This window comes from Salvelinus sp. IW2-2015, linkage group LG3 (assembly GCF_002910315.2).
Source record: "Salvelinus sp. IW2-2015 linkage group LG3, ASM291031v2, whole genome shotgun sequence".
Classification (NCBI taxonomy): Eukaryota; Metazoa; Chordata; class Actinopteri; order Salmoniformes; family Salmonidae; genus Salvelinus; species Salvelinus sp. IW2-2015.
The window spans coordinates 19807292-19830757 of NC_036840.1; the positions used below are offsets into that span (position 1 = coordinate 19807292).

The window sequence follows — 23466 nt, forward strand, 5'->3', positions numbered from 1 at the left end:
ACTACACTCCAGGATGGCGTACACTGAAAATGTAAATATTACAGAGAGAAGTGTGGGACTTTGTCAAGTTCATAAATCTCTGTCACTCACCCTAATTCCTTTTGGACCGGATGGCCCTGAAAGTCCGTCACTACCCTGAGAGAGAGAAAGACAGAGGGGGAGAGGAGGGAGAGAGAGAGGGAGAGAAGGGAAGAAAATGATTCGTTTTCAAGTTCCCAGATAAAGTCAGGTATTATGTTGCTCCTACAACAAGATCCAGGAAGCAGCCCCTACCTTCTCTCCCCTGCCTCCGATTGGCCCCTCAGGTCCGGGGAACCCTGGTACGCCTGGCTGACCCTGTAGTCCTGGGAAACCCCTCTCGCCCTGTGGAACATAGAACATGGAACATCACACATAAAACATTACATATAGAACTTACAGGCATATAAAATTACCGTGAACATCAACACATGAACATCACCCTAGAACATGGAAACATCACACATAAAACATTACATATAGAACATTACACATATAACATTACACGTAGAACATCACACATAGAACATCACCCGTAGAAATGGAACATCACACATAAACAATTACATATGAACATTACACACTATAACATTACACGTAGAACATCACCCATAGAACATCACCCGTAGCAATCACACACTAGAACATCAACACTGGAACATCACACATAAGAACATCACACGTAGAACATTACACGTAGAACATCACACATAGAACATCACCGTATAGAACACACCCATAGAACATCACCCGTAGAACTCACCATAGAACATCACCGTAGAAACACGTAGAACACACCATAAAACATACCCGTAGAACCTCACACGTAGAAAATCACACATAGAACATCACCCGTAGAACATCACACATAGAACATTACACATAGAACACACAGTCCTAACAAACTCTTCTTACCTGCAGATAGCACACAGACAAAAAAGTGTCATTACAATGAAATAATGTGTCATGGTTTTTTCTACAGTAGGTTATCACTGTAGGTGTGTGTGTGTGTGTGTGTGTGTGTGTGTGGTGTGTGTGTGTGTGTGTGTGGTGTGTGTGTGGTGTGTGTGTGGTGTGTGTGTGTGTGTGTGTGTGTGTGTGTGTGTGTGTGTGTGTGTGTGTGTGTGTGTGTGTGTTTCACACTCACTTGCCTCCTTTTATCTCCGCTGCAGTCACACTTTGATCCGCCGCACAGCCATGGACAGGCCTGTAGGATGGAGAGAGATGAGAGAGAAATAAGGAGAGAGCGATATAGAGAGAGATAAGAGAGAAAGAGAGAACGAGAGAGATAGAGAGAAAGAGAGAGAGAGAGAGAGGAGGGAGAACAAGTGCGAGAGAGAGAACGAGAGAGAGAGGGAGAGAAAGAGAGCGAGAGAGAGAACGAGAGATAGAGAGAGAGAGAGAGAGAGAGAGAGAGAGAGAGATTGAGAACACACACAACATCGAGCTTCCGAAGTGAGCCGCCGACGTCTACGAGGACTGTGTGCTCTCGCTCTCCGTGGCCAACGTGAGTAAGTAATTTAGTTCACAGTTGTCTTAAACACACTGAAGTCGGAAGTCAGAGATTTCCGAGTCCCCAGTTTCCAGCTGTTTTGAATGCGGCATCTGTCTGGACTAACACGAACTTTACAGAGTAAAACATTTTTTTTAGGTAAAGAAAATCTGAAACCGGAAATGCTCACATGGGACCTACCAGTGACACGAGACAGTCGTGCGCTATCAAGAACAACAAACAGCGGCTGTGGGAAGAGTCTACCCAAGACGAGTCTCAGGAGCTGGTGACTTCCAAATGTTACAAACTAAAATGGGATTTTAAGCCAAATAAGCKACTTAATGACTTGATCTATACACTTGAATGTGAAGAAGTGCTATTGTTCATCTGAACATGAATAGATAGAGTCAACAAACAACACGGGAAATGGCGCGAAGGGACGAAGGGAGTGAGTTCGCGTCCTCACAATCACGTTACATGGAGTAACTCCACTCTATCAATGTAGAGAAAGGAAATGGGGAAAAAAAGAAAAGGAAACCGCAGAAAAGCGGTGAGTTCAGATGTGTTATGTACTACCACTGGGTGGCAGTAACATACCGTAGGCCACAGGGCCAGACAGATTAACTGGACGTGTACTCAGATGGCAAGGTTCTTCACTGACATTTTCAACCTGACCCAGTCTGTAATACCCATATCGTTCAAGCAGACCACCATAGTCCCTGTGCCCAACAATGCCACGGTAACCTGTCTAAGTGACTATTGCCCCGTAGCACTCACATCTGTAGCCATGAAAGGATTTGAAAGGCTGGTCGTGGCTCACATCAGCACCATCCTCCCAGACACCCTGGACCCACTCCAATTAGCATTCCGCCCCAACAGATCCACAGATGACGCAATCTCTATTGCACTTCACACTGCCCTTTCCCACCTGGACAAAAGGAACACCTACGTGAAAATGCTYTTCATTGACTACAGCTCAAAGTCCAACACCATAGTGGCCACCAAGCTCATCACAAAACTAAGGACCCTGGGAATAAACACCTCCCTCTGCAATTGGATACTGGACTTTTTGACGGGTCGCCCCCAGAAGGTGAGGGTAGGCAAAAACACATCCGCCACGCTGACCCTCAACACGGGGGCTACAGGGATGTGTGCTGAGTCCCCTCCTTTAATCCCTGTTTACCCACGACTGCGTGGCCACGTACGACTCCAACGCCGTCATTAAGTTTGCCGACGACACGATGGTGCTAGGGAAATCACTGACAACGATGAGACCTGTCAGTGCGGTGCCAGGACAGCAACCTCTCCCTCAACGTCAGCAAGACAAAGGAGCTGATTGTGGACTARAGGAAACGGAGGGCCGAGCACGCCCCCATCCACGTCGAGACGGTGTAGTAGAGACGGACGAGAGCTTCAAGTTCCTCGGTGTCCACATCACTAAGGACCTATCATGGTTCAAACACACCATCACAGTCGTGAAGAGGGAACGACAGCTCCTCTTCCCCCTCAGGAGGCTGAAAAGATTTGGCATGGGTCTTCAGATCCTCAAAAGTTATACAGCTGCACCATTGAGAGCATCTTCACTGGCTGCATCACCGCTTGGTATGGCAACTGCTCGGCATCTGACCGCAAGGCGCTACAGAGGGTAGTGCATACAGCCCAGTACATCACTGGGGCCGAGCTCCCAGTCACCCAGGACCTCTATATCAGGCAGTGTCAGAGGAAGGCCCTAAAAATMGTCAAAGACTCCAACCACCCAAGTGGTTGCTACCGCACGGCAAGCGGTACCGAAGCACCAAGTCTGCGATCAAACATTTACTGAACAGCTTCTACCCCAAAGCCATAAGACTGCTGAACAGTTAATCAAATGGCTACCGGGACTTTCTGCTTTTCACCCCTACCTACATAGCACTTCAATCGGTCACCTGACCAAACCTACATGTACATAGTACTTCAATCAGTCACCTGACCAAAACTACATGTACTGTACATAGTACTTCAATCAGTCACCTAACCAAACCTACATGTACTGTACATAGTACCTCAATCAATCACCCCAACTAGCTCGTACCCCAGAACACTGACTCGGTACTGTTATTTTATTGTGTTATTATATTGTATTACTATTTATTTTTTTATCTATTTGGACATTTTCATAATTTTTAACTGTATTGTTGGGAAGTAAGCACTTTGTGGTAAAGTCTACAGTTGTTGTATTCGGCGCAGGTGACAAATACAATGTCCCTTATAGAAGCCTGGGCCTAGCATTCATCTCTCTCTCTGTACATATTCTAAATAAGAGTAGGCCTACATCTCTAGCCTGGGTAGCCAGTGAGCCGTGGACAATAGGGAAAGAAGGGAAGGCCTTTACAGACATAGCAGATCCTTTATCTGAACAGTACTGTAAGTCTCGAGACCTAACCTCTACCATCAGGGAACCCCTCTCCCTAGTTTAAGCTTGTTTTGGTACTCTTTCCTGGGTTACCAGTTACCTTCATCTGGGTCTGGCTAAGGTCTGGGTTAGACACCTTGGTCCGGACCTAGAGTGTCTCTGGGCACTGGTCGGCTCTGTCAGTCTAGATAACGCTTGACATTCCTGCCCAGCGTCCTGTTTGTTTCATCTCCTGCTTGGCATACATGCAGGGCAGAGCAGTCCAGTACCTCCCTGGCACTGTGTCAACACACATGGGAACAGTTAATCAACAGCTAGGATGCCACTCTCCTCCCTCTCTTCCCTCGTTCCCTCTGTATCTATCCGTGTCCCTCCAGCCTCTGTCTGTCAGACCATTCGTCTCCCTCCCTCCATCACTCCCTCGGTTACAGCTCTTTGCCTCGCCTCTCTCTCTTATCTCTCGTTTTGCCTCTAGCTGTGCGTGATAAGAGCCAAACAGGTCAACTCCCGGTGTGTGTGTCTGTCTGTCCGTCCGTCCGTCCGTCCGTCCGTCCGTCCGTGTGTGTGTGTGTGTGTGTGTGTGTGTGTGTGTGTGTGTGTGTGTGTGTGTGTGTGTGTGTGTTTGTTTGTCGTCACTAGTGCTGAGCAATTAGTGCTTTTTGAGGACGGTTCGGTTTCAGTTCCATCATTAAAAAATAATCACGGTTTTCGATTTCGGTTTCAATTATTAAATGCATTATGTGGGTTGAATGCGGTAACAACACAGAATAAAACATGTCCCATGATGGTAGTGAATTCCCATTACTGATTATCACTTATTAACCATAATTTATTCACATGACTTTACTTTAAATAAAATATTTGAATTGTTGTGTAAATTAAATACGGCATACTATTATGACTGAATATCAACTATGCTGAATATCAATTCCAACATAGATCATGTATTTTCAGGTAGAGATACCTCGCCAAGCAACTGCTCTCTATCCCTCTCGATCTCACATTCTCCTGTCTCTTCTCTCCATGTCTGCCCCGCACTAACCTAATGTAGCAGGCGTCAAAGAAACACGCAGACCGGAAAAGTAAGCACGCAATGGATTATGGTCATTGTAGTTAATTACCACGTTTTCTGCGATAAACTGTGTAGAATATTGGCCTGTTGGAAACTACAACAGCGTACTACATCTCACAGTTCGGGCTTGATCTGATTTATCTCTCGAGAAACTGCACCGTGTGTGTGTGTGTGTGTGTGTGTTACTATCCCCTGAGTGACTGTCATAGAATGTCACTGATGTAAATGTCAAGTGTATCAGGTTGTCAGAAGGAGAGGGAAAGGAAGAAGCGGATAGGAAGTCACAGAAAGTTCTGAGCCAACAGACTAACTCATAACACCGGGTCTGAGCTGTAATGCTGTAATGTAGCTACAATGTTATACCATCTGGCCTCTTCGACCTCGTCGTGTGTGAGGCGTCATGTTCACAACATTTCCCTGACAACATACTTTCACTCTGGATTCTATAGCAAAACTATGAATCAAGTAACAATAATGTTAAAGTAAAAAGCCAAGTTCTATACGGTATGAAAGTGACACTTCCTGGACCCTCGTTTTGTAGGATAAGAATGAACCTCACATTTCCATCGTCAAAGTCATGAAAACGCGGTCATATAAGATGTTTCCAAAATGAAGGAAACACCAACATTAAGTGTCTTAAAAGGGCGTTATGCCACGACGAGCCACCAGAACAGCTTCGATGCACCTTGACATAAATTCTAAGACATAGTCACTTTACCCCTACCTACATGTACATATTACCTCAATTACCTCGACTAACCTGTACCCCTCCACATTAACTACCGGTACCCTTTGTATATAGCCTCGTTATTATTATTTTATTGTGTTACTATTTTTCCTTTAGTTTATTTAGCAAATTTGTTTTACTTACTTTTTTAAAAACTCTGCGTCGTTGGCTAAGGGCTCTTAAGGATGCATTTCACGGTAAGGTCTACACAAGTTGTATTCAGTGCATGTGACAAATAACATTTGATGTGTCTGGAATTCGATTGGAGGGATGCGACACCCTTCTTCCACAAGAAATTCCAAACTGCACGGTGGTGGAAAATGCTGTCTCAGGCACCGCTCCAGAATCTCCCATAAGTGTTCAATTGGGTTGAGATCTGGTGACACACACACCACACACACACACACACACACACACACAACACACACACACACACACACACACACACACACACACTTTAAACTCCTTTATGCCCCTTTGAGACCCCTCTTTCAAAGTCACTGAGATCCTTCTTCTAGCCATGGTACCAATATAATGGGCAACTGACATTTTTTTTTTTTTTTTTACATGACTCTAAGCATGATGGGAGTCTAATGTGCTTAATTAACTCAGGAACCACACCTGTGTGGAAGCACCTGCTTTCAGTATACTTTGTATCCCTCATTTACTTATTTACCCCTCATAAAGTGTTTCCTTTATTTTGGCAGTTACCTGTATATTAAAATGTACACCTATACGTGTTTCCGAGTGAATTTACTTTTCAGCGTATTTGACGGCCAAGAAGACGCACAAAGCCCGAAAAGCGACAACCYTTTCATTAGAACTCCACAACTCCCACCAGCTGTATATGTCTCACTTTCGGCAGCTTGCCGGCCTAAAATTATTATTATATTTTTATTTTATTTTATGTACTGGCTGGCAATGTTCAGTAAAAAACCCAGCATAATCTAATATAAAACACATCAATATGTCTGTAACTAACAGGTTCTTACCGTCCTGTGAGTCCTCAACTCGAGCAGACACACTCAAGCATGCTAACAACAAGGCTGCGGGACTTGTATTTCAAATGAAACCACTTCTAACTTTTGTCAGTGTGCCTTACTTCTTAAGCGTCAAATATTTTGGGGGGGGTCCTCCCGAGTAGCGCAGCTGTCTAAGGCACTGCATCGGGGTGTTAGAGGCATCGCRATAGACCCGGGTTCGATCCCCAGCGTTGTTAGGGGAGGGTTTGGCCAGCCAGGATATCCTTGTCCCATCGCGCTCTAGCGACTCCTGTGGCGGGCCAGGCGCAGTGCACGCTGACACGGTTGCCAGCTGCATGGTGTTTCCTGGTGCGGCTAGCTTCCGGGTTAAGCAAGCAGTGTGTCAAGAAGCAGTGCGGCTTGGCGGGGTTGTGTTTCGGAGGACGCATGGCTCTCGACCTTCGCCTCTCCCGAGTCCATATGGGAGTTGCAGCGATGAGACAAAACTGTAACTACCAATTGGATATCACGAAATTGTGGAGAAAAAAGGGCAAATCAATACACAAATAACAGTAAAATGTTAAATATAAAGTGTATCTTAAATGACCTAGTTTTGGTGAATATAATTTGATAATATAATCTTGAAGCCTAGTCAAGAAATTATTGGTGACAACCTGGAAGTAGGAACATGTCACTTTCATATCATATTCAATTATATTCTGACCTCAGACTTCCTCTATCCATTTTCTCTCTCACTCTCTTTGATTCTCTCAGTCTTTCTGTCTCCCCACCCTCTCTCTCTCTGTTCCCCCCTGCGGCGTTGTCTAATTGGGGGTAGTTATAAAGACCCATCGGGGCTTGGCCAGAGCTCAAACACTAACCGACTGTTAAATGGTTTCCCAGTAATGATATAACACATGTCTGTAAGAGCAATAACAGGGAGGGTGAAATAAGAGAGAGAGAGAGAAAGAGAGAGATAGAGAGAGAGAGAGATAAAGAGAGAGATAGAGGAAACACAACATCGAGCTGCCGACGCGGGCCCCCGACGTCTACGAGGACTGTGTGCTCTCGTTCTCCGTGGCCAACGTGAGTAAGTCATTGAAACGTGTTAACCCCCGCAAGGCTGCCGGCCCAGACGGCATCCCAAGTCATGTCCTCAAAGCATGTGCAGAGCAGCTGGCTGGAGTGTTGATGGACATATTACATTTCTCCATATCCCAGTCTGTTGTCCCGACTTGCTTCCCCTCCGCCACGCTGAGACCACAGGGAGGAGGTGAGAGCCCTGACGGAGTGGTGCCAGGAAAATAACCTCTCCCTCAACGTCAACAAAACCAAGGAGCTGATAGTGAACTACAGGAGACAGCAGAGAGAGAGAGAGCACGACCCCTAGCCGCATCAACGGGGCTGCAGCGGAGTGGATGGAAAGCTTTAAGTTCCTCGGCGTGCACATCACTGACGACAGCCTCAGGAGGCTGAAGAAATTCAGCTTGGCCCCATTGAGAGCATCCTGGCAGGCTGGTACAGCAAATTGCACTGTCCGCAACCGCTGGGCTCTCCAGAGGGCATCACCGGGGGCACACTGCCTGCCCTCCAGGACATCTACAGCAACCGGGGTCACAGGAAGGTCAAGAAGATCTTCAAGTACCTCAGACACTTCGAGCCACGGCCTGTTAACCCCGCTACCATCTAGAAGGCGGAGACAGTATACAGCAGGTGAATTAAAGCTGGGACCGAGAGATTGAAAAACAGCTTCTATCTCCAGGCCATCAGACTGTTATACAGTCACCACTAGCCGGCCTCCGCCCAGTTCCACGCCCTGAACTTTAGTCTGTTACTCGCCGGCTACCACCCAGTACTCTACCCTGCACCTTAGAMACTGTTGCCCTATGTACATCGAGTCATGGAACACTGGTCACTTTAATCATGTTTGCATACTGTTTTACCCACTTTATATGTATATATTGTGTTCTAGTAATGCCACATCCTGTATAACTTATTCTTTTTAAAAGTGTATTAAGTGTATATTTTTGTATTTATTGCTAGGTATAACTGCACTGTTGGAGCTGGAAATACAAGCATTTCGCTGCACCTGCGATAACATCTGCAAATCTGTGTACGTGACCGATAAACTTTGATTCGATTTGAGAGTGAGAACGTGTAAGGGACGGGTTGAATGAGGACCAGCATTAACATGAAGAGACACAAGAAGAGGGTCAAGGCAAGGTTGCCTGTGTAGATCACAAATGTTTGTGATTTCTAAAAAACAAACTCATAGCCCACCTCAAGGCCTAAAGGTCCATGTTGGGCCTTCACTGCCACCCTACCCTGCCCCTTTGGGGTCATATCAGGAGACGGGGTGTGTGGGGAGGGGGGGGGGCAGTCAGAGGGCATCTAAGGGCTTGGCAGAACTGGCAGCCGCTGCGAGTATGCAAACACACACACCCTCTGCACCTCCCTAGACGAGCGAGTGTGTGCGTATGCGTCCGTTTGTTTTCGGGGGTGTTTTTACAAGCTCTGGATCCCTGATTAGTATCTGGTCTGCTTCAGTTCAATGCTGTCTGTCTCTCCCACGCCCAGCCTTCTAGCCATCGCCCCCCTCCCCCTCACACTGCACCACTGGGGCATGTAATCCAGTCAGGGGGGGTCAGTGAGCTCTAGCAATGTGTCCCCCTCCCCTTTCTCCCTTACGAATTCACCTTATTTCTCGCACTCACTCTCCCTCTTTCTCCCCCCCCCACTACACTCTCATATTCTCTCTTTCTCTCTTCTAGAAAGTTCTTCGGCCTGTCAGGAGGGAATTCTTAGAACGTTAGAACATTCTTCTCATCAGTTAGAATCTTGATAGAATCCATGCATGTTCCATAAAATATCTTCCCCAAAGGGCTTGGAAACTAAATGGAAATATTGGTAACACTTTTGACATGGAGATGTACAACTGTACACAAACAGAGAGTTTGAGAGTATACTGCCAGGTACATAGAAATGCTAGTTCTATACATAGAGCTAGCGTAACTTGGCTACATAGACTGAAGTTGGAGCATAAAGGACAGAGGTGGTGGAGAGGGGTGAGGAGGAGTGCGAAGGGGGAGAGGAGCGGAAGAAATGCACAGTGGGAATTAGCGAGACGAGACTGGAATTCCCCCACTCATCAAAGACTGACTGATGATTACACATCTTTACCCGGCCCTGCCCTGATAAACGCACACTCACACACACACATACACACACGCACAAACACACAGTCACAGACACATACGAAACACACACAGGCGTACACACACACACAGTCAGCATGTACTGCACAATGACACCACTCTTCTACAGAATCGGAGGGGTTACCTACCCCGCCCGTAACCAGAATGTCACGGTGTGTGTGTGTACAAATGAGAGAGTGCCTGCACATGCGCCAGTGCTTGCCAGTGCATAACACATATTGTAATTTAAACTGAGTTGGCATTTTCCGAACTTTGGAGGATTTCAGTGCTTTCATCACTGCTTGATGTTTACTGTTACAAGGTTCTACCAAGACAAGGAAGTTCAAACGTAATATTTTCCTTGAGAATTCTCTGTGGGCGTCCCAAGTGGCACCCTCTATTGCCTACATAGTGCACTCATTTTGACCAGAGCCCTTCGGGCCGTGATCAAAAGTAGTGCACTATGTGGGGAATAGGGTGCCACTTGGTGTTGTTTGAAGTGAAATGACCAAAAGACTAGGAGGAAACCCCTGCCACTAAACACACACACACACACACACACACACACGCACACACACACACACACGTACACACACACACACGTACGCACGCACACCTCACCACATTGACATAATGTGTTTTTTTCTTTCTCCTTTGCACCCCAGTATCTCTACTTCACATTCATCTTCTGCACATCTATCACTCTGGTGTTTAATTGCTCAATTGTAATGATTTCGCCACTATGGCCTATTTATTGCCTTACCTCCCTCATCTTACCTCATTTGCACACACTGTATACAGACTTTTCCCCTATTGTGTTATTGACTTGTTTGTTTATCCCATGTGTAACTCTGTGTTGTTGTTTGTGTCGCACTGCTTTGATTTAACTTGGCCAGGTCATAGTTGTAAATGAGAACTTGTTCTCAACTGGCCTACCTGGTTAAATAAAGGTGAAATAAAAAAAATATATGTATATTTTTTTTTAAACATCCTGGAATCCCAATAAAATGTACAGGAATTCTCTAGATTATTCCTCGGGAATGCTCTGTCTTCTTTTCCAGGGATTGTTTTTTCTTTCCATGACCAACAACGACCACTGCTCTCAGCCAATTAAAAAATAAGATGAGAGATAACTGAAAACATGCCAAGAACAGTAGACTGTTACAGGTACTAAATCTCTCCCAGACCACATCCATGGTTGCTGCTAGAATAAAGTTCAGCTACATGCTGATCTAGGATCAGTTTGTTTTTTCTTTTTCTATAATAGTTATGGTTAGGATTGATGGAGAGTAAGCTGATCCTAGATCTGTGCTTGTGGATATCTCTTAATTAAACACAAATAGATCAGCCTCTAGGCAAATCTCTGTAAAATGTTATTCATAGCTAGAGGTTTTAAGGATTTAGTCTAGTAATCCAATTGGTCAATCCAGGGTTGGAAATGTACAAGTTTAAGTTCTTACACGCACACACGCGCGAATGCACACGCACACACACGTTCCTGCGTGAACTGTGTTTTTAGGACAGTTAGTTATACAGTCAGTCATATGACAAAGAGAACACATGGAAAAGCTACTAATGGTAACCGTGGAAAAACCTGGCTCACAAGACACCATGAGGGAGACTGGGGTGGGACACGCACGCACCTGCGCGCTCACGCTCACACACACACACACACACACACACACACACACACACACACACACACACACACACACACAGACACACACGCACAGAACGGCCCAACAGAACTATGCCAGGTCAAAAGCATTAGTAAGAACCTTGGGATTCATCAAATAAAATCCCACAACCTGGGCTGCTGGACTACAGAAAACCTGACTGTAAATCAACCTGATTTTACAACTCTGTATCTGTCCTTTGTCTAGGGTTGCGAAAAAAGGGTTACAAAATTCCACAACTTTCCCGGAATTCACAGGTTTTCCAAAAATCCCATTTGGAAGATTCCCCAAAGGCAGGAAATCCGGAAATCCTCCAAAGAGGAAACGTTGCAACCCAATACAACTCAATCTGTATCTGTCCTCTCTGTCTAAACACACACATTTCAGCCTGCACACACTGTCAAACTTAGGTCGCGGCTTTGGCTTCCCTGTCCAGCACTGATATGAAACGCTGTGACCTGGAATGTTAGAATGTTCTACTTTAGAGTGTTGCAGGTGGGTTCTAATCTAAACACACTCTGGGGGGAGAGGTAAACATGTACTGGTCAATCCTGGTGTGTGTGGGGGTGTGTGTGTGTGTGTGTCCCTCTCTATCGGCGGTTTACAGATTAGGAAGACGAGAGTCATTTCTCTTTTCTCTCAAACGAGAGCATTCATTTCCCCCTTTCTCAGGGAATAAGGTCAGTAAAATATAGAATACGGTAACTACTTTGCCTTCTCAATATATTTTTACGGCAATTTTCTTTAGCCTCAGCTCTCAAACGTCTCTCTATGATTTAACTCATTCACTTTACACCCTTGCCCCCATTAACCTTTGTTTAACCTCTAATGTTTAACACAGTGAATAAGTAGCCCATTAGTGTGTGTGTGGGCGCGAGTGTGTGCCGTGCATAGTGTGCCAGTCTTGTTGTCCAATGTGTGTGTATGTCCGTCCAGTGTGTGTGTATGTCGAGCGCGCGCGCGTGTGTGTGTGTGTGTGTGTGTGTGTGTGTGTGTGTGTGTGTGTGTGTGTGTGTGTGTGTGTGTGTGTGTGTGTGTGTGTGTGTGTGTGGGTCTGTCTTATGTTAAGTGGGGCCAGCTGGTCCTGCTGTTCTGACTCCCTGGGCCCTGAGCAGCTGTCCACCCCCTCCAACCTCAGCCAGAGCACACATGTGGAAGCACTCAACACACAAACACACACACACACACACTGGACATAGCATAGTGGTCAGTTGGAGAGGTGGTTGGTTTTGATGACTTGATCTGAAACACTGAAACACTAAAAGGTAAACATTGCCTTACAGAAACAGTGGGTGGTTGTCAGCTCAACAGAGAGAGTCTAGAAATGTGTGTTCTGGAATTCACACAGCTGGAATTCAACCCTCCAGGTTTTACACAAGCATGTTGCAGAATATTATTCTGTCTGCGTGTGCACTTCTGTGGAATATATTTCTGTGAGTTAGAATTCCACAAACCGTTTTGTCAAAGTAAGTTCTAGGAGTTTCCCGAAACCAATATTCCACTCTGAGAGACAGATAGACAAGTGGGTTTTGAAACATTCTGAGGTAGAATTCCGAGAGCATTTCTAAAGGCGTATTCTAGAATCCTGTCTCAGCCCCACAGCCCATCCCAAAGCAGGTCCCAACATGCCTCCAATCTCTTCTTTTGTAATTCACAGATACAGTATATCACAGCTCGGAACAGAGTGTTGCCGTGTGGGTGAACGAAAATTAAAAGAGGGTGCAGTCACAGTGATTGGCTGTTGGTTGCCAAGCAGAATCGTAGGTGTGTCCCAAATGGCACCCTATACCGTTTATAGTGCACCGCTTTTGACTAGAACCCTATGGGTAGTGCACTATTTAAGGAACAGGGTGGGTGCAATTTGGGATGCACCCTTAGTATGTGCGCCCTGAGGGAGTTAGCCGAGAGAGAGACAGTTCCGTGGCTCATCTACTAAATATAACCCTGATAGACAGAGATCAGTTCTGTGGCGTTCTGGGGATATCACTCCATTTGTAATACTCATTAATGAAGAAATACGATTCTGCTTTTAGAGAGGTTGTCACAGTTCCGATTAGAAAAATAAAGGGATAACTGGGGAGGGAGACTAGCCTTCATCCTCACCGTCATCATCATCATCACCACCACCACCACCATCATCATCCTCCTCCTCATTTCAGATCTCTGTGTGAAAAACGGGCACTCTAGGAATCTAGATTCAATTTGAAAGAAAAATATCAACCAAACCAGAAACCACAAGGTCAGCCGTTTTTCTGTTAATTTATGATCATTCCTTCGTGATTAGAAATACCGCTCGTCAAGAAGTTTAGACGTTCAACCCAAACATACAACTATGAGGTAAAAAAATGTTTTTTATCTGTTTACGGCATAAAGCACTAAAATGTTCACAAGTGACATAGAGAAGTTGATATAAGACTGTTAATTTTGCTCAATATTTATCCCCAGACTTTACTCTAGAAACAACAAAAATCTGGCAATCTGAGAAGGTATACCTGGGGCTGAATGTAGAGGTTACCCCGCCGAAGATGCTACTTCCACCCCCCTACTTTTAACCACAGAAATATAATGACTAATGCTATTTCTATGCTTTAATCGAACTATTAACTTTCCACCTTCATTCTAGGCCTACCTTGTACTCTGAGTAGCCACATTACAAAGTCCTGAGATGCCACAGGAGGGCGGTAAAGAGCAGTATTCCACCCTCTCTCTCTTTTTCTCTCTCTCTCTCTCTCCCTCTTCTCTATCTCTCTCTCTCTCTCTATCTCTCGTGCTCTGTGGTTGAATCTTGATTCAGTCTTCTGATGAGTGTATTGGTCCTTGTAGCTGCTATGCCTAACTGGCCGTGAAGCATCCTCTGCAAACTTAAATAGGTCGAAAACATACCTCTATAAACTCACCATATAATATATAGATCAGGGTGTTTGGTCTTATAGGTTGAGAAATGTCATACAGACAATGAATCATCAGAAATTACTTTTACACCACAGGAGGCTAGTGGCACCTTCATTGGGGAGGATGGGCTGGTGGTAATGGCTGGAGCAGAATAGGTGGAATGGTATCCATTTTTATGAGCCGTCCTCCCCTCAGCATCTTCCACTGTTTTACACCATCTCAGGTCAGTTTGACATGAACCTTTACTTTGATCTCTAAGGGGTTTAAATGCAGTGGTGGAAAAAGTACCCAATTGTCATACTTGAGTAGAAGTAAAGAGACCTTAAAAGGAAATGACTCAAGTAAAAAGGAAAGTCACTAATGAAACTACTACTTGAGTAAAAGTCTAAAAGTATTTGGTTTTAAATATACTTAAGTATCAAAAGTAAATGTAATCGCTAAAATATCCTTAAGTGTCAAAAATTCAAAGTAAAAGTATAAATCATTTCAAATTTCTTATATTAAGCAACCCACAAAGCACAATTTTTTTATTTTTTTTTACAGGCAGCCAGGGGCACACTTCAACAGACAGACATAATTCACAAACTAAGCATTTGTGGGGGGGTTTAACTAGGCAAGTCAGTTAAGAAAGAATTCTTATTTACAATGACAGCCTAGGAACAGTGAGTTAACTGCCTTGTTCAGGGGCAGAACAACAGTTTTGTACTGACAGCTCTGGGATTTGATCTAACAACTTTTTGGTTTACTGGCCCAATGCTCTAACCACTAGGCTACCTGCAGCCCCTGTGTTTAGTGAGTCTGCCAGATCAAAGGCAGAAGGGATGACCAGGGATGTTCTCTTGATAAGTACTTACACAAAAGTAAGTACTTTTGTGTGTCGGGGAAAATGTAAGGAGTGAAAAGTACATTATTTTCTTTCGGAATGTAGTGGAGTAAAAGTAAAAGTTGTCAAAAAAATAAATAGTAAAGTAAAGTATAGATACCCCAAAAAACTACTTAAGTAGTACTTGAAATAATTTTTACTTAGGTACTTTACATCACTGTCTAAATGTTTTCCTTCTTTTCTTGTATGAAAATATGATGCGTGATTGGACTAAGAAGACTGAGTGAGTCATTCTTTCTCTCTTCCTTTCTTTTTTTTTCTCCCTCTCTCTTCCCAGTCTCTCTCTCGCTCTCTCTCCCTCTCTCTCTAGCTGTGGTTACACCTTGCATTATCATGTGGTTGTCATCATCCGATCAAGATGATCCGATCACTATCTGATCGAGATTTGTTGCATCTACACGTGATAATAAAATGTGTCTCTTATCTGTTACTGTGTTCACATTGTGACCAGATTATTCCCTAATCCCTCCCTGTATGCAAATGAATCCAACCTGCTTTAGACCTCCCCTTGTGACACAAGCTGTAGAAATCGACAGAAAACGGCACGCTTTTATAATCATTGGTTGTATACTCTCATCAATACAGCCTACTTTGGCTATCCGGCGATTTAAGACTGGGCGTAATACTGTCCCGGTAACTTCGACCTGTCCACGGCCATACAAATGAATATTCAGAGAATCTCTCCCGCACCCTAAAAAAAAGAAACCGCACAAACAAGATGAGCATCTGGATGTGTGTACAAAATACAATTAATGCACAGTATAAATAATGACACTTAGGAACTAATGCTTAATATCTGATACGGCAACTTTATTAGGCCATTCTTCACATGGCAAAGAAAAAAGCATCTCCATCCTCCACAGCACTGTCCAGAATGAATGGTGGGCAGGTGGTGGGATGGACCCTTGGTTCTCCCGTTCCCACTCCTATAACAGTCCTTTGCCTTTCTGTGCAATGTTTTCAAATATTTTATTTTGCGCTGGCATTTGACGTGGGCACGGGATAACCCTTTTTCTCTCATTGGGGACGATATCTCTTCATAAATATCTTTCTTTTGATATGCATTATCTAATTTAGATTGGGCTGTGGCCTCCGACCACAGTGGCCGTAGGCACTTTATGTATTTATATTAAAAAGATGTACCCCCATTTTCGTGATTACGATCTTGTCTCATCGCTGCAACTCCCCAACGGGATCGGTAGAGGCAAAGGTCGAGTCACGCGTCCTTCGAAATATGACCCGACAAAATGGCGCTTCTTAACACCCCCCACTCGCTTAACCCGGAAGCCAGCCGCACCAATGTGTCAGAGGAAACACACTTCAATTGACAACCGAAGTCAGCCTGCAGGAGCCCAGCCTGCCACAAGAGCACAATGAGTCAAGTAAAGCCCCCCTCCTGCCAAACCCAGGCCAATTATGTAATGACACAGCCTGGGATCAAACCCCAAGCTTGTAGAGACACAGCCCGAGATCGAACCCCAAGCTGTAGAGACACTGAGAAGTAATGCCTTAGACCAGTGCCCCACTCAGGAGGCCAGGTACTTTATTTCTAATGAAGACCAAAATCTTAATTCTAGGAGGGATCGTAGAGGTATTATTGTCCATAATTACCACCTCAACTGGCTGGTGTGATTTGTTTTTAGAGGGTGGGACCACCGTGATGTTGGCCAAAAGTATACGCTTTCGTTGTCAGTATTCGTTTACACTTCAAGGCTATCCATACAAGACGATTCTTCGACTACCTCCGGAGGAGGCGGACAGGAAGATCTAATCACAATCTGTTCCCAATGTGTCTTTTGATTGTCTACACCTGTCGACAAATGTGGGCACAATCAGAATGTAGACAAGACCAGGACAACTGCCACATGTAAGAACCAGGTATAAACAGGGCTTCTTACAGATGTAGAGATTTCCTGTCGTGATCTCCGGAGGGGGCATGTTTATGTAGGACAGAGGCAGCGGGGAAGGAATGCCATGCATTCGGACACACACACACACACACACACACACACACACACACACACACACACACGCTGTCTATCTACAGATGAAAGAGGCTCTGCTGAATCCACAGAGAAACACTCAACAGGAGGGGTTGGAAAACAGGGCCCTCTACACACGCATGCACGCACGCACACTAGTGATGCGCGGATTGACTCATAACCCACAATCCCCGCAGTTATGTCTGTGGGTTTAGGGTCATAAAATATTGTGTGGATGAAGGGCGGGTGGGTGACGGGAGGGTTGAATAAATAGAAAACAATACCTTAAGAAATCCATAAATGTATAACTATTGTAAATTTAAATCTATAGGCTACATCGATGTTTTTCATTCATTATTTTAGGCTATCTGGCATTAGTGCGTGAGCTTCAGGGCCTAGCACGGAACCCAAACCGGCTGCGCGCGTGCGCCATCGTGCATAAATGTATTTTGTCCCCCCATACCAAACGCGATCACGACACGCAGGTTAAAATATCAAAACAAACTCTGAACCAATGATATTAATTTGGGGACAGGTCGAATAGCATTAAACATGTATGGCAATTTAGCTAGTTAGCTTGCACTTGCTAGCTAATTTGTCCTATTTAGCTAGCTTGCTGTTGCTAGCTAATTTGTCCTGGGATATAAACATTGAGTTGTTATTTTACCTGAACTGCACAAGGTCCTCTACTCCGACAAATTAATCCACACATAAAACGACCAACCAAATCGTTTCTAGTCATCTCTCCTCCTTCCAGGCTTTTTCATCGTTGAACTTATATGGTGATCGCATCTAAACTTTCATAGTATTACCATGACAACCGGCAAAACAGTTTGTCTTTCAATCACCCATGTGGGTATAACCAATGAGGAGATGGCAAGTGGGTACCTGCTTCTATAAACCAACGAGGAGATGGGAAAGGCAGGACTTTCAGCACGATCTCTGTCAGAAATAGGAATGACTTCTATTTTAGCCCTTGGTAACGCAGACGCTCGTTGACTCGTGCGAGCAGTGTGGGTGCAATAATTGAATAACATGGATTTCTAAATTTATTTTGCGACGCTCGCGCACGCGACGTGTGCGGTCTGGTCAGCATGTAACTGTACGCGCGCCAAATTCGCTACACGCCAATCGCCAAATGCTTTTGGGAACGGGCAGGCGAAAAGGACATTGTCGGAGTTGAATTCAATAAGAGAAAAGCTTTGAAATGGAGATTTGGAGGGCCAMWAAAGTAATGTTTGAGAAGAATGTAGGGAAGTTGTAAAAGAGGATGATAGCAGTGCCGGCTATGTTTTGTGTGATGATTGTCTGGCGATACACAAATTCAACAGACACCAGAAGGGGACATCAAATATGCCTACGGCACGTCAAGGGAACTTTAGCCTACTGTTCAGATTGGTTAAATGGAAACTGAAATCTGGACACTGACGTTAGGTATATAACCTCTCACATAGCCTCAATATTAATTCCTGCCGAAATAAGCATCTCTTGCAGTAAAATTATACACCAAATGTAGGGAAAACCTTGACTCGGGAACAGGAGTGAAGAAATATGATATATTTCAGCATCTTGAGAGAATGCGAATGCGCAGTCAGATACCGTCTGTCGAGGTGCTATCTTTATCAGCATCATAAAAGCTGACAGTATTTCAACCACATAAAATAAATGCATCCAAGCCGAACTGAAATCTTATCAGAAACATGTTGGGTCGTTTTTACAACTTTTTTTTACAACCGGTCGTTTTTACAACCGGTCAATCTGATGTCATTTGGCATTTTTGCAGAGAAAAGCTTTCCCGTATTTTTTTGTTATTGCATTTTCTTCCTGGTCCCAAAACGTCTTTGCTACATGAAAGAAGCAGAGATTTATGACATTATTCTGGCGAGCAAGGGTTTATTTAGTCTTCTAGGGCAACATATGACAGAAGAGACAAGTTGACTTACAAATAGCCTACCAAAATGTTGTTAATTATAGGCAGAAACATGTTAATCAGGCAAAATAAATCCTGCGCCCACTGTTAACAAATCGTCCCGCCATCTCTGACTGTAGCCACAGCACATGTTCTTATATTAGCAGGTTAGGGTTGGGTGCAGACCTCAGATTTGCACTTTACCACATATAGTTGGGCGGTTGCGGATGGGCAATTGCGGGCAGGTGCGGGTGAACAAACAGTTGACCCAAGCACCACTAACGCACACACACACATTCACAAACGTAATAGTTGCATCCACTCGAAAAATAGCTACATCGAGAGAAACTTCAGAGACCTAACACACCCTCTCGACCTCACACACACATAAACACCAAGCACACGCACACACATGCACACACTGTAGACACTATGCCCTTTGCTCCCACCTCCTTCTCCTCGGGCTCAGAAATGTGAAAAATGTCCATAAATGACCTGGAGGGTGACCGGTCTCAAGAGTCCTAAGCTGTGGATCAGGATGCTTTTCACCACACACACATGCACACACACACTTGCTCACACACACATGCACGCATAAAGAAACACACACACCATATTTTCAGCGCACGCAGGTATACACAGTGCACAAAGACGAAATACACACACACAGCTCACCACACACACAGACACATTCATACATACACACACAGTTCCAGTCTTAGCATGTATCTCTGATGTACTGTTTCATCTCTGCCCTCAGGGGGAGCCAGTCAGTGTGTGCGTGTGCGTGTGCGTGTGTGTGTGTGTGTGTGGTGTGTGTGTGTGTGTGGTGTGTGTGTGTGTGTGTGTGTGTGTGTGTGTGTGTGTGTGTGTGTGTGTGTGTGTGTGTGTGTGTGTGTCCATAGAAGGATAACATTACAGTACCAAGCACAGACATTCATTCCTGATTCATATCTCGCCAATGGAAGTGAATCTGATGGTTAATATATCTGGGTGAACTACAGATTACCCCCCTTTAAAGGAGATGATGCATATTGCAGTACATAATGTAATAACAGTATGTGCAGTACATAATTACATAGAGTATTTGGCTGTAGCTGTAAAGGTTTTGCCTTCTCACATTGGGATTTATAACCTGAAATGAAGTCAATTCATAATTATCTTGCCAGGTGTGAAGTCTATCAACTTTCTTAAGGGCATTTAACAGAATGCCCATAAGTCTACTTAGCATGGTAAATCACATACAAACTGCGTTTAGAATGTCATAAATGACTAAAAGATTGACCCAAGAGCGACAGAAACGACAGGTCTCTTCTCACAGACACATTTAACTGACTCAAAGTCATTTGATCTCACTGGCATGTTGGCGGTGTTGAGATGGTGCAAACAATTGCCCCCGCATCCCCCCTGTGTCCACTTGCAGACGTACACACCACTCTGTCGACAGAGCTCCATCAGCCTACCTTTCTCTTCCCTGACCACACTGGGGAAACCCTGTTTCCTCCCTGCTACTGTGATAGAAGAAACAGATGAAAGAACGAAAGAGAGTTAACTTGCTTTGGCAATGCTACATATGTTTCCCATGCCAATAAAGCCCTTGAATTGAATTGAAAGAGGGAGTGAGACAGAAAGAAAGAGAGGGAGGGCGCGGAGAGAGAGAGAGCGAGAGCGAGAGCGCGAGAGAGAGAGAGAGAGAGAGAGAGAGAGAGAGAGAGAGAGAGAGATCAGACACCCTCATCCTGGGGTTCTCAGTTTAACTCTCCTGGAAAAGCAGAGGTGGAGGGGTATGTCTCATGATTATCAACTCATGGTGCGATTGTGGTCATGTACAGGAACTCAGCCCTTTTGTCCTCCCGATCTGCAATACCACTGCCACTGGACTTCGTGCAAACTGGAAACCGCATATCCTGAGGCCGCATATACTGTAGCTGGGGACATTAAAAAAATGAATCTGAGGATAACGCTCCCCGAAATTCTATCAACACATCTCCTGTGCTACACGCGAAGAGAACACACTTGACTATTGTTACTCTACCTTCAGGGTTGGCTACAAGGCCGTCCCCCGCCCTCCCTTTGCCAAATCAGACGACGAATCCATCCTGCTCCACCACCTATAGGCAGAATCTTAAGCAGGAAACACCCATGGTAAAGACTGTTCAACGTTGGTCTGACCAATCGGAATCTATTCTTCACCTTGACTTGGAAATGTTCCGGGTCGCCTCTGAGAATAGTATCGACGTATACACTGACTCGGTGACTGGGTTCATCGGGAAGTGCATAGAGAACGTTCTTCCTAAAGTGACGATTAGAACTTATCAAAAACCCAAAAAACGTGGATAGATGGCAGCATTTGCGCAAAACTGAACGGGCGAACCACTGCATTTAACCATGGCAAGGTGACTGGGAATATGGACGTGTACAAACAGACCAGCTGTGTCATCCGTGAGGCAATCAGAGACGTCACAACAGTACAAGAAGAAAGTGGAGTCGCAATTCATCGGCTCAGATACAAAACACATGTGCAGACCAGCTGGCTGGAGTATTTACGGACATATTCAATCTCTCCCTATCCCAGTATGTCCCCACTTGCTTCAAAATGTCCACCATTGTCCCTGTACCCAAGAAAGCAAAGGTAACTTAACTAAATGACTATCGCCCCGTAGCACTTCTCTCATCATGAAGTACTTTGAGAGGCTTGTTAAGGATCATATCACCTCCACCTTACTCAACACCCTAGACCCACACTTTTTGCCCTATCCCACTTGGACAAGAAGAATACCTATGTAAGAATGCTGTTCATTGACTACAGATCAGCCATAGTGCCCTCCAAGTTCATCACTAAGCTCGGGGCCCTGGGTCTGAACCCCTCCCTGTACAACAGGGTCCTAGATTTCCTGACGGGCCAACAGCAGGAGGCCCCACAGCGGTGTGTGCTCAGGTCACGCACGTCTACAACTTTGCTGGCAACACAACAGCGGTAAGCCTGATTACCAACAACGACAAGACAGCCTACAGGGAAGAGTTGAGAGCTCCGGCGGAGGGGTGCGAGGGAAATAACCTCTCCCCCAATGTCAACAAAATGAAGGAGCTTAACGTGGACTACAGGAGACAAGCAGCGAGAGCAGGCCCCCATCTACATCGACGGGGCCGCAGAAGAGAGGGTCAAAAGCTTCAAGTTCCTCGGCGGGCACATCACTGAGGACCTGAAATGGTCCCTTCACACCGACAACGTGGAGAAGAAGGCGCAAAAGCGCCTCTTCAACCTCAGGAGGCTGAAGAAATTTGGCTTGGCTCCTAAGAACCTCCTACGAACTTCTACAGATGCACTATCAAGAGCATTCTGTCGAGCTGTATCACCGCCTGGTACAATAACTGCACTGCCCGCAACCGCAGGGTTCTCCAGGGTGTAGTGCGGTCAGCCCAACGCATCATCGGGAACACACTGACTGCCCTCCAGGACATCTACAGCACCCGGTGTCACAGGAAGGTCAAGAAGCTCATCAAGGACCTCAGCCACCCGAGCCACACCTGTTCACCCCACTACCATCTACAGTAGAAGGCGGAGACAGTACAGGTGCATCAAAGCTGGGACCGAGAGACAGCTTCTATCTCAAGTACCCTGCCCTGAACCTTAGACACTGTCACTAGCCGGCTACCAACCTGTACTCTACCCTGCAACTTAGAGACTGCTGTCCTATGTACATAAGAGGCACTGAACACTGGTCACTTTAATCATGTTTACATACTGTTTTACCCACTATATATGTATATACTGTATTCTAGTCATGGTTTATACTATATAGCTTCTGCTGTACACACCTTTTCTATTCATATACTGTACTGTCCATACTGTCTACACACAGCATTCACATACATATTTATTTATATTCCCGGACTCTGACATTGCTCATTCTGATATGTCTTAAATATTATGACTTATTTTTGGATTGTTATTGTTTTGCTAGATATTGCTGCATTGTTGGACCTAGTAACATAATCATTGCGTTGCATCTGCGATAACATCTGCAAATAAACTTTGATTTGATCCTACCCTACCTGTGTTTGTATGTGTGCACTTTATGTACAACTGTGTGTGTGTGTGTGTGTATTGTATTGGTTGTGTGTGTGTTGTGTTGGTGTGGTGGTGTGTGTGTGGTGTGTGTGTGTGTGTGTGTGTGTGTGTGTGTGTGTGTGTGTGTGTGTGTGTGTGTGTGTGTGTGTGTGTGTGTGTGTGTGTGTGTGTGTGTGTGTGTGTGTGTGTGTGTGT

At 45.0% G+C, this 23466-nt stretch overlaps 1 protein-coding gene across 1 annotated transcript in view; it reads right to left on the reverse strand.

The window, feature by feature from the left end:
* The window catches only part of col4a5 (collagen, type IV, alpha 5 (Alport syndrome)), an 87356-nt gene that overhangs the window by 50504 nt on the left and 13386 nt on the right, over positions 1–23466 (reverse strand). Inside the window, 3 exon segments of the mRNA XM_070435045.1 lie at positions 91–135; positions 274–363; positions 1166–1225. Of these exon segments, the coding sequence (XP_070291146.1) occupies positions 91–135; positions 274–363; positions 1166–1225 (195 nt within the window).